This window comes from Anarhichas minor, unplaced genomic scaffold (assembly GCF_050575085.1).
Source record: "Anarhichas minor isolate MPS153535 unplaced genomic scaffold, ASM5057508v1 ptg000010l, whole genome shotgun sequence".
NCBI classification, from domain to species: Eukaryota; Metazoa; Chordata; class Actinopteri; order Perciformes; family Anarhichadidae; genus Anarhichas; species Anarhichas minor.
In genome coordinates this window covers 12,049,550-12,061,422 of record NW_027466456.1, presented here as the reverse complement: position 1 = coordinate 12,061,422, position 11,873 = coordinate 12,049,550, and the positions used below count along the sequence as shown (strand labels likewise).

The 11,873-nt window shown below is 40.5% G+C and overlaps 1 protein-coding gene and 1 long non-coding RNA gene across 3 annotated transcripts in view; one reads left to right on the top strand and one right to left on the bottom strand.

Moving 5' to 3' along the window:
• Nucleotides 1-2,785: 2,785 nt before the first annotated feature.
• On the bottom strand, nt 2,786-10,093 carry LOC142946706 (uncharacterized). The gene is made up of 2 exons (XR_012953119.1): nt 9,276-10,093; nt 2,786-7,751 (listed from the first exon to the last, which is right to left on the bottom strand). It is a non-coding gene; the product is annotated as an uncharacterized LOC142946706 (long non-coding RNA).
• Nucleotides 9,740-11,873, top strand: part of LOC142946704 (microtubule-associated serine/threonine-protein kinase 3-like) — a 29,238-nt gene continuing 27,104 nt past the window's right edge. For both annotated transcript variants that reach the window (XM_076088165.1, XM_076088164.1), the window contains exon 1: nt 9,740-10,114. In XM_076088165.1, coding sequence (XP_075944280.1) covers nt 10,068-10,114 — 47 coding nt within the window. In that variant the 5' untranslated portion in view covers nt 9,740-10,067. The remainder of the gene's footprint in view (nt 10,115-11,873) is intronic.

Sequence of the window (11,873 nt, the reverse complement as noted above, 5' to 3'; positions counted from 1 at the left end):
GTCATTCTGCATAGGAGTAACTGTAGGAGATAAAAGGAAACCATGAAAATATAGACTCATACCTCTGCAGGAAATTATTTCCTCCAACCAACATGTCTATGACAAACGGTTGTTTAACAAATATAATTGTTCAAAGGACACTGAATTACTGCATTTGCCAATTAAAACTGTATTGTTTGACTAAATTTTTCCTATACAGTAATCATTATTGTTTCATTAAATACAAGATTAGCCTTTAACCAGCACGGACACTAATTGACTGTGTCTTAACTTTGGCTCACATCACAAATAACATCTCTGATGTGAGCCAAAGTTAAGTTGTAACAGCTCTAATAATGCTTACTGTCAACAATTTTCTAGAATAAGACAAAATCAATACTTTCCAACTTCCCTTTGGAAGCCCATTCTTCCTATACTGAGGATATATATATATATATATATATATATATACAGTATATATATATATGAAATACAATCATATTTATATACAAACAATGTTTCACCAAGCTGGCAGCGTGGCACTTTGGAGGGAAATATCGTACTGTTGGTTGGTCGGTCTACCACTTAGGTCCGGACTGAAATATCTCAACAACTACAGGATTTTTTTGCCTTTACATTTGCTGTCCATTACAATATGATGATATATATCAATATTGCAATATAATATGTACCATGACTGGGGATTATAGTGGACATTTTCATCATAATGAAGGGACATGTCTCCCAGTGCATCACTGGTGTGTTATACATTTATAACACATCAGTTTTATTTATACTTTATGAATAACAATGTCACTGCATGTCACAGAAAAATAATAAAGCTACTACTATGTATCAGCTTTTGGTATACAGGAAATACTTGTCAACAGGATCAGTTCATTGATCCATGGATTTGTTGTCAATAAGATACATATTTTCTTACCTCAACGCAACAGAAAACTGTACTGTTGTGAAGGACTTAATTTGTCTGCTCACATGGGATAGTGAAGGTGGTTGTTCTTTTGAAAAAGGTTTTTCTTTTAATTACCTGAATAAATCAGCTACATTTTTCATGTGTATAAATCGATCGACCATAATAAAAACTACGTGGTATCAAAACATTTTTCTTCTCATGCTGCACACTCCACAGATTAGCAAGCGTCCTTGTTTAGGGTCTATTGATGTCATTTCCTGGATCCCAATCATAGAGTCTGATCTTACCTGTGCTGATTGTGTTCTCCTCTCGGACGATCAGCTGCACCTTATTATTACTTTCAACTACGAGTCCTTTGTCCAAGAACAGACTGGCCCAGTAAATCCCACTGTGATGTAGTTTGAGATTTGTAATGTGGTAAATCGCATAATTATTTTCAGGGTGGACGTCAACATTATTTTTTAAATTATTGCCCTTGGAATACTCGGCAATCTTTGTGTAGTTTGTTGTGTAAACTGCAAAATGTTTTATGCCACTGACGTTGAATATGAACTGAAAGGTGATGTTGGTGCCGAGGTTCTTGGTGACCTCAGCTGGGATGGTGTCTGTATGGAGACAAAACAAAGGATGTGCATGAGTAAGAGATTGCAATGACTGACCTGTTGTATAAAAGCAAAACACAGTAACAAAACAGAGCTAAAAGGGCCTGACTAAACTGCAGTAACTGCTCTGTGGCTGTATCTCTGCCCGGGTTGTAGTAACAGCACTGGTTAATCTGCTGCATCTACAACACTTCACTACTGAACTGCCACACACACGCTTTCTTTCCAGTGAAAGCTAGCTGGCTTTAGCTAAAGTCAAAACTAATTTATTGTTTTTTTTTGATTGAAAACGTTTGTTATATCTAAGTGAGTAAGCTATATGCTAAATACAATTATAATAGAGATTAAAAGCCTAGCTAAAGACTGCTAAAGCTAACGTAACTAGCGTTAGCTTCATCATGAAAAAAGTCATGAAAATAAATCATTAGGCTATACATTAAACAATAGGCCTAGCCTAGCTACTGTAGATAAACAGAGATACACTCACTACTTCACCTGCCACAGAAACAATAGCTTTAGCTAAAGTCAAAACTAAATTATTGGTTTCTGTAATCAAAGAATATCCATTTTAATGAACAGCATCTTGGAAATTCAGTTGTTAACCCACATATCTAAATGAGGAGGCTATGTGCTAACATCGATCATAATGAAGATTAAAGGCCTACTTGAAATCCTGCTACGTTAGCTTAGCAGTGTTAGTAACTGTTGACATTAGTAGATTTCATAGAATTTAGTGTTAAATCACATATCAGATGTATTAAATGTAATTAAGTAATACATGCAAACAAGTCATTCAACTAAATATTAACAGCAGGGCTAGCCTAGTTACTGTAGCTCAACAGAGATACATTCAATTTATATTAAATATTAACAGCAAATTAGTTAAAATATACAAGAAAGCTGATAAAAATGCATTTTGTTGGTATATTTTCCAGTAGCTGCATTTATAGATATTAGGCTATGTAGCATCTAACATGTCAATGATTTTTGGGGGCAAAGTAATCTGTCAAGAAGCACAAGATTATGGCATCACAACCTTAATACCTGTTCAAAATGTATTGTCCAGCCTGAACACGTTAAACCCTTCACTGTGTGTTTTTGTAAGGACTTATATCATGGACATCAGAGTGTGTTGTTAAAACTGTTGTAATGGATAGTATGTCTACAAAGCAAACTATTGACTCAGATAAAAATATTTAGAATATTTCCTGAAAATAAAGGCCATGCTAACCCTCACGCTTTTTAAAAAAATCTCAAACATAAACATACAATAGTTTTATGAGGAACATTTCAGGCAACAAATGAGTGTCCCCATTTTAATAGACATCAAACTGAGAATCACCTCAAAAACACACTTACTGGGGGATAAAATTGTGACACAAAAGCTAATGAGGTATCATTAGCGGCATAACAACATGTGTTATCAGAACAGGAAATATAATTCTAGCAGACAAAAGAAGTTACAGAAAACTACAAATTTGAAAACCCACAAAAGTGTAAAACATCAACCACTAAAAGAAGACAGCTTACCGTTGAAAACCATGTGAGCTGTTACGATCAAAACTAACACGAGAGGCTTTGAAACAATGTTGTCAAACATGATAGAAGAATTGTGTTGCTTGCAGGTCGGCTCTGAGAGTTGGCCCTTGAATCTGTGATATTACTGACTTATTTGAGCTGCCTTGGTGTGTTGAATCCTTTGGTCTGGTTTTTCTACTAAGGTAGCAGTTTGTGTGCCTGAGAGGAGCAAACTGTAGACAGGAACTTGCACAAACACAATTTATCTACCTACAGCATCGCAAGCACCTCCTGCAACGGAAGTCGTGGACATGTTGTGCAGACTGTGAGGAACTCAGCTGAGGAGGCTGTCACTCATAATACCTGGAAATTTAGGAAGATCAAATAGTTTCCTTCATGATATTTTACTGTACATTGGGAAAGTCAACAGCAACTTGTCTTAATATTACAAATTTAACTACGGTGTTTCCCTCCTTTTTACATTTTTTACAAAAACAATAAACAGCCCAAAAACTTTAAATGACGCCTATAGTTATTGCTATGCAAAGTATAAGTATATCTGCAACACATACACACACACACACACACACACACACAAGGCAACACTTTAACCACAGCAGAGGAAGTTGGGGTCTTTGAAGTCACAATTTGATGACTTTAAGACAAAACATGCATTTCGGGGGGATATTGCTGGTTGCATGTTTCGGTTTCAGTGGTTGATGGAGTTGGTATCCTCACTGCCAACCACTGTGGAGGAAGACCACATGGCATAAACCACTAAAGTGTAATGTAATGCACCTTCTTTCAATCACAGATATGTTGGAGCACTTCCGTTCTTTGGCAAAATCTGACAGATTCTCTACCAAAAAGTGATAAACAAAATTGATTTGATTCATATTTGTGAACCAGGACAGAAATGAAGAAAAATAAATATTCTTACTTTTTTTTTTTTTTTAAATGGTACAAAGAAATTTTGAACTTCAAAGTGTTTAATTAGATATTCAGAGCGGAGAGATTGCCTTCCCAAAGCCCTCAACATGGCAACGCTTGAGCCAGCTGCTCGCAGCTAATGCTGCGTTCACACCAAACGCGTCGCGAATTCATTGCGTCGCGAATTCATCGCGTCGCGAATTCATCGTTGTCAATTCACTGTGTCTAGCAAGCCACACAAGTCGCTGTTTACTACAGCTGTATGAGCCCCAAATAAAGTGATCTGGCTGTGATTTAACGGCAATAAACCGACAAAAAGGGACTCCGAAATAACTACGTAATGATGCCGATTTGATCGTAGAGCTCTGGGTGAACACAGACGGCTACAGTATTCATTTCCTGATTCAACAACGGCAGGATGTCACTGATGACAGGGGGAGCAACTCAACGCTGATAGGCTATCGCGCCGGGACGTAACGCGAATATTTCGCAGCAGTTGAAAAATTTCAATTCGCATCAATCGCGCTGCAAATTCGCATCAATCGCGCCAATCGCGCCATCGCAAATTCGCGCCGCGCCAGTCTCATCGCGTCTGTGCATAGACTTTATATGTAATCTACTCGCGCGAATAATTCGCGACGCGTTTGGTGTGAACGCAGCATAACAGTGCTAACAGAGCTAACAGTGCAAAAAACGGCAACAATGCTGACAGAGCTAGTGTTTACCTGAGGAGGAACCAAAGGGTGGGTGCTACGCTTTCGCGCTCAGCTACTGCACTATATCTTTACAGCAAATATTTACAGCAAACAGTTGTTTGCTGCTGTATTAATGCTCTGAATATCGCATAGAGAAACTTTTAAGACTGTTATGTCAGAATAAGAATCAGAATCAGAACCGTTTATTGCCAAGTACGTTACACATAAGGAATTTGACTTGGTGAATGGTGCATAACAATAAACAATGAACACAGTGCAATAATCAAGACATAATTTAAAAATAGAAACATATTAAAATGTACAATAAAATATGGTAGACAAACAAACAGATAACACTTTTAAACAAGTATATTATAAAAGTGGCAAGTGTATTTAAATATAGAAACATAGAACTGATGTGCAAGGGAGTGTAACAGTAGGAAATTGTCCTGGGGATGTCAGAGTCAGTGGGAGTCCCGGGCTTTGTTTATGAACCCAACTGCAGAGGGGAAGAAACTGTTCTCGTGGCATCAGTGCTTGGTCCTGATAGACCACAGCCTCCTGCCAGAGGGAAGGGACTCGAAGAGTTTATGACCAGGGTGAGAGGGGTTGGCTACAATCTTTCTTGCTCGCTTCAGGGTCCTGGAAGCGAACAAATCATGGAGGGACGGCATATTGCAGTCAATCACCCTCTCGGCAGAGCGAATGATGTGCAGGCTAAGATGGTCACCTGTAAGAGGTGCAGAAAGTGCCTGTTGCCTGCAGCTCTTTACCTAAACAGTTGACTGTGACTTCTATACCACATTATTTAAAATTGGTTTGACAACAAAAAAGCACCGAAACAGCCTTGCTGTCCAGACCAGGTGTTATTGAGCAAGAACTTAGGCAGGTTGGCAGTTAACCTCTGTAACAAAGACGGCTGCATTTCCTGGTGCTATAAAAGCAGTGGTTTGCCTGTAGAGGGCATTTCAGATGAAGTAGCATCAGATGGAAAACTTTGGTTTGTGTAAGCAGTAATTACATCCCCTCTCGGCTTTCTTCCTGCTGAGGTAAGGCTAAAGTGCTGCAGGCTTATGAAAAAGCAGCATTGTGATGTGTCCTGTTTCTCATTGTAATGTATGGTTGATTTTGAATGCATATCTTGAAAATCAATAAAAGTTTGATCACAAAAAAGCAGCATTGTTCTAGCAGCTCTTCTTTATACTGCTCAGCTAACCATCAGCTAAAATAAAATCCAGTTGTCTATAAGGACAAACACCTCATCTCGTGATGCTTTGCAAAAATTTTACTTCAATCAGTTTTTAAGTGATCAAAACATTAATTGACATGGTGCACAACTTTAGAAATGTAAAAAGTCTTTGTCAATTAGACCCCGTTATGACGTTATCATTTTAGGGGGGTAGTGCCATGAGTGGAACAGTAATATCTTCCGGATGGAGTCGAGACACTGACTGGCGGTGGAGCGGTGAAGAGATTTGGCTGAAGATCTGGTGGATGAGATGTGGAGCAGGGCTTCTGATGAGCTCAGTGGAAGGAAATACTGAAATGACAACTGACAGCAGCAGAGAAAGGAACAGTTTGACAACAACAATGTGATTGGCTCAGGTAAAGCGTGGCAAAATCTGATTGGTTTAACTGAGAGAGTGACCGCCCACAGTCAGAGAGAATGAATGAGATCATAAAGAGTCATCCTTAATAAACTTCCACTGCGCTTCATTTGTCGGTTAATCCGGCAATTTCGTTTTGTGAGTTATATATCACCACATGCTTCTGCATTTGTTGGATTCATCTCTTTGTTGAAGTGTTATTGTCCCCAGCTTCCCCTCTCAAGCTCAATTTGAGTCTGCACCTGTTTTAAAGCTGAAAAAAAAGTAATTTGTGACCCAAATTAATTCAGTGCATCATAGAAAGTATCAAACTTAAAGCTGCAGTATTATGAAACACATAAACTGATGCTCTTCTTAAAATGCAATTTGCCTTATAATGCTTTAATAATTGCTGCAGAAGGCCACATATTAGATTCCTACATCCGTCAACGTGTCTATTAAGGGCCAATATGTCCAATCAGAATGCTGCTGAGCAAAAAGTTTTCTCTCTGCTCACACATTACATTTAGTTGGAATGTACAAAAGATGCCTCTCTAGATTTAGATACCGAAGTGATTATTCCGCTCTCAGTATTGTATTTCTGCGCCACCTTGTGGACCGAATAGTACAATACAAGTCACTTGCAAAGCCCCAGAACACGTGATCACACACAAACACACACACCTCCCTTTTTTTCTCTCTCGCACTCACACACTCATAGAGAAACATAGAGACATAAATGCTCACACTTATTGCCACTCGCTTCCCCTGTGATGTTATCTTCTCATTTCCTCATTTCCTGCATCACAGTTTTTTAAAAATCATTTCCCTTGTGCATCTCTTGCACTATGTTATGTGTTATTGTCACCTCTGTTTATGTTATGCAGCAACAAGTCGAAGACTTTTTGTGATATTCCTTGAGTTTCATGACTGCGATGAAGGCTTCTCTTGCTCAATTTACAGCAACAGTTCAAATTCTCATAAATGTTCTTACATGTTGTTTGTCGTTAAATACGACGTTTGTGAACATCCTTTTCATCAGCTTTCAATCTCAGCAATATATCCTATTGAGGCATCCATTTGCAAACTCACTCTGCAGTATATTTGCAGCAATAGACTAGGTTTCAGTGGTTTTGTAATAGAGTCAGTGAAGAAATAAATGAATCCCTCAGGATGAGTGCTTCCAGTGCCTGAGCTGAAGGCAGTATACTGGCATCAGGGGAAGCATCTTCAGTTCACTGCGTGCGTATATTTGGCATTGCTGTGGCATAAACTCGTGTGGAGGCCATGCTTTTCAAACTGGAGGCATCAGTTGTATGGCTATTATCATCCTTTGTTTAGCATTCTGTTAATCTTGATAGCATTAATCATCCAATGTGTGCATGAGTTATTATTCATGTCCACGGTGTCAATCTACACACGGTTATCTCTTCTCCTGCCTCACCTCACGTTGGTCAGGTTTTGGTGCGCAGTGAGTCCCCTCGCTTGTTATTGAAGCCTTCGGTATCTGTGGGTGGGATTTTGGATGTTTGTGAGCCTCACGGTTACCCAGAAAGCCTTATTCTGAGTTTCTGTGGAAATTTGTTTTTTTTTAACAACATACATAGTGTGTAAAAATTGCTTTTTGTGATAAAATAAAAACATATTCAGATTGATATAGCATACATTCAATTGTACTGCATTGCACCATAGCTATTTATATTGTATCAGAAAGATGTACAGTTATATACAGTGCTAATTTGCACATTGCAAAGCTGTGTTGTCAGTGTAACACAATTTAGGGTACTGGTTGTTCAGTCGAGCAGGCAAAACACAACACGATGTAATGATAACACAGTCCAGTTCACTGGATTAAAAGCATAATCAACCCCAAATCTGATTTGACTGCCATTTGCCGAGGGGCATCTGTTGAAACAACTTTTAGCTAAGCTTCGTCAGTCAGTCTGTGTGTCTGTGTGTCTGTGTGTGCTTACACACACAGACACACACACACACACACACAGACTGATGGGGAGAGAAAATCAGGAAAGCCCGTATCACCATGGTAACTGAGTTACTGACTCTCCTATTAAATACTGCTTGAACAAAACAAGCCCCCCCCCCCCTCCAACAGGTGGTTTCAGATAAAGCCCACAATTTCCATGTTTCTGATGTCATTACTGCTAACAAAAATTATATCAGAGTTTATAATGTAAAACTTACAATATTGCATTCAAGGCAGTGAAAGATTTAGAGATTCCCATAGTAAACACTCAGCATAGTGGTTAATATAACCAGTAAATACACTGTATAATGTCAGTCATATTGAAGGAAGACTGCGTGTGTGTGTGTGTGGGTGAGTGTGTGTGTGTGCGTGTGTGTGTGAGTGAACAAGCAGTGTGGTCACTGTTGCTGCAAAGCTCTTATAGCAACCAGACAAACCATCATCAGCTCCCTGGCAACCAGGAAGACACTGGTGTCACCCGTTATCTCCAGGCATCCCATAGAAACAAAGGCGCAAACAGTGACCTTAAACACACGCACACACACACGCACACACATAAACAACAGAATGAACGCTCACAAATTGACTTTATGCAATTATTATTAAAAAGTATGCAATTATTGGACATCACACACTCTCACACACACCCACCTGCAATATAAGTACAAGAATATTGACTTTCTAGCATGCAAACACACACACACACACACACACACACACACACACACACACACACACTCACACACACACACACAAACACACTCCTACACGTGCTTGGGAAATCTACTTTCAGGCATGCTGTAGAAACGTGTAAAAACCTCATGCCCGCACGTGCGCGCAGTCCCGAGGAGCCGGGAATAAAGCAGGCGCTAAATAGCACATACACGGTCGCTGCATGCACACACGCGCGCGCGCACCCACACAGTGATTCCCTGGGGAAATTAACTATCTGCGCAATTAATGACTGCGTACATCACTGTTAGAAAATAAAAGCTGAACCTACACACACACACACACACACAGCGCGCGGCAGAGTGAGAAACGCACCATGTGTGGCAGCTGACACGGTTTCCAGCGGAGGTATTCCCCAGCCTCATCACGACCAGCAGCAGCCTACCAGTGTTCACGACTCTGCTTCATTTTGTTTCAGCGCACAGAGAGAAATATAGGCTAATGGATTTATAGATGAAGTAGACATCTCATCAAACAGTAGGCCTACAAGTGAAAACTTTTACTTTGGCGTCGTGTCATGGTGTTGCGCGGATACGCAGCAAGAAAAAAAGGCACAATGACAGAAACACATACTAGGTCTACAGTAAGCTATATGATGATACACTATGTTATATGAAATAAACAAGCCGGAATCATTAGGGTTGTGAATTATGTCTCAGACCCAACGCCAACTCCCCCCCTCGTCCTCACCCAACCTCGCCTGTGTTGACTGTCACCCATCGCCCAAATTGATAAAGCCACCCCTTCGTATAGACTCCCCACTTCCTCCCTCCCTCCCTTCCCACCAGTCACATGGAGGTTAGCGGTGACCCGTTGCTCCCTCGGTTTTGTGGCAGTCAATCTCTAGTGCGCCTTGGAGACGGACAAGAGGCGAAACGCGGAAAAATTGCCTGGGCGCGTCGCTTGTTGTGTAGATGTAGCTGCATTTTATTGGATCCATTCCCACGGAAAATCTCTCCGGAATCCGCTGAAGACGCTGGTAAACGATACTCAGTTTCATGGGTTATTTTTAGTCACCCACTGCAGCGATGAGTGGCTGGAAGCCGGCCGTGAGACCGATTGGTGCCGCGCTGTGAAGTGAAACCCCCCGCTTGGTGATCAGCAAGAATGAAGTCGAGGCGAGATAAACTGAAGATCCCCTCCCTGACACTGGAGTAAGTTCTGCTTTTTACTTTCATTTTCTGGTGCAGGTGTCAAACCACAAGCTGTCATAGGAAACTGCTGTTTATTTAAAGTTATAATAAGAGTGAAATAATGTATGTGATCGTGTAGTCTTAATGTATTGAAGTGCCCCCGAGGCAAATTTGGGATTTTGGGCAATACTAAATAAATTTAATCGAATTGAATTGAAAGTGTCAACAAAGCGGCTGCAGTTCAAACCATTACGACCACCACTAAAGCTCTGCGACCACAACAGCCAGTTGATTCAGTTTTCTCCCAGGGTGATGACATATTCTTGAGGATTCATCGTCTAGTAAACAACTCTCAGTTTACAGGAATGCAGGAATGGATTCTCAGTAAAACTCCCTGCAGTTCAAACTGTTCCCCTGCCTGTCTGTTAATCTTTAAAATAATTTAACTCACTGGATGTAGAGAAGTCCAGCTTTCCAACCTTGAAGTGAACCTGTGAGCACAATTCATGTTTAAACCTGTAAAACCAAACCACTGACACAAATGACAACTTGTGGAGATGGAGTTACTTTGTCTGACGTTTTAGGCAGTTCGAATATCAGTGTGAACACTGTTCAGTTTTACAGATCTTTTGTCCTTCCGAATGTTTCTATTAGTTTCTGAGGTAACGCTTGTGCCTCAGTGTAAGTTCTGTCAGTGATGATTTGTGTTTTCCCAGCTCTGTTATCTCCTTCTTTTAACTTCACATGAAGTCCATGATTCCTGCATGAATCACATGCTCCCCCTCACAGCACCAAGACAGACAAATGGCTCTCAGTCGTAAGGAGAACCGATATTTTGTTTCCACATAATTGGCAATCTGTGAATCCATATCTCCATCAAAGGACATGGCTGCAGTCTTATGTCCGCCCACGCTACCTCCAGCGTGAATGTAGCCCTTTTTTGTGGGAAAGGAGGGGGGGTACCTGCTGCCCACTAGATGCTGATCCAAAAGGCGTAGGAGCTCCCTCACATCCCCATTCTCTGATCCATCCATCTACCTCCCCCGTGGATGATCTCAGCTAAGCATGCGCTGTTATTGTTTCAATTTCCTTTTTAGGCTCTTATAGCTGCTCCCGCGCAGAGATACAGAGGAGGATTCACGCACAGCGAGGAGAAAGGGGCTCCTGAGGGTTTTATTGGTGGCTGTTGATGGATGCATTAGTCCAGACACATATCTGCTTGAAATGGATCTCTGATGTAGGTTTCAGGATGGGCTTTTTCACCACTAGCAGTGCAAAAACGACAAGCACGGCATAACATTGTATTCAGACTTGCTACTGAAAGTTGTGCTTTGCAACTACTCAGGTACACAATCAACTTTTTTCAAGATGCACATGCTTCGTAAAGATTTACTCTGTAAGCGTTGTGCAGCAACATGACTAAAATATCTTGGAATATGATGATACTTCTGAATACAATTTTAAATTAACTTGCCATGTTTGTTATTTTGGCATTAAATCCTGCTGCTATCTTGGCACCAAAAGGTTGAAGCTGCCACTGCACTTATATTCAAAATCTACCTGAACGACCTGAACATCTTTGCAAATCAGAAATGTCACCAAGAATTCAGTTTGAGACTTTCTAGTCAGTTTACACAAAATGGAAATGCAAAAATGGAAATGACGGGACGTTTACTCACTTGAGCGCCGTCGAGAGCTTTGGTTTAGGGGTCTGAGGGAGAAATGCAACGTAATGAGTTGCATGTGTTGTGTAATTATGAGCCGACACTACAGAATACGG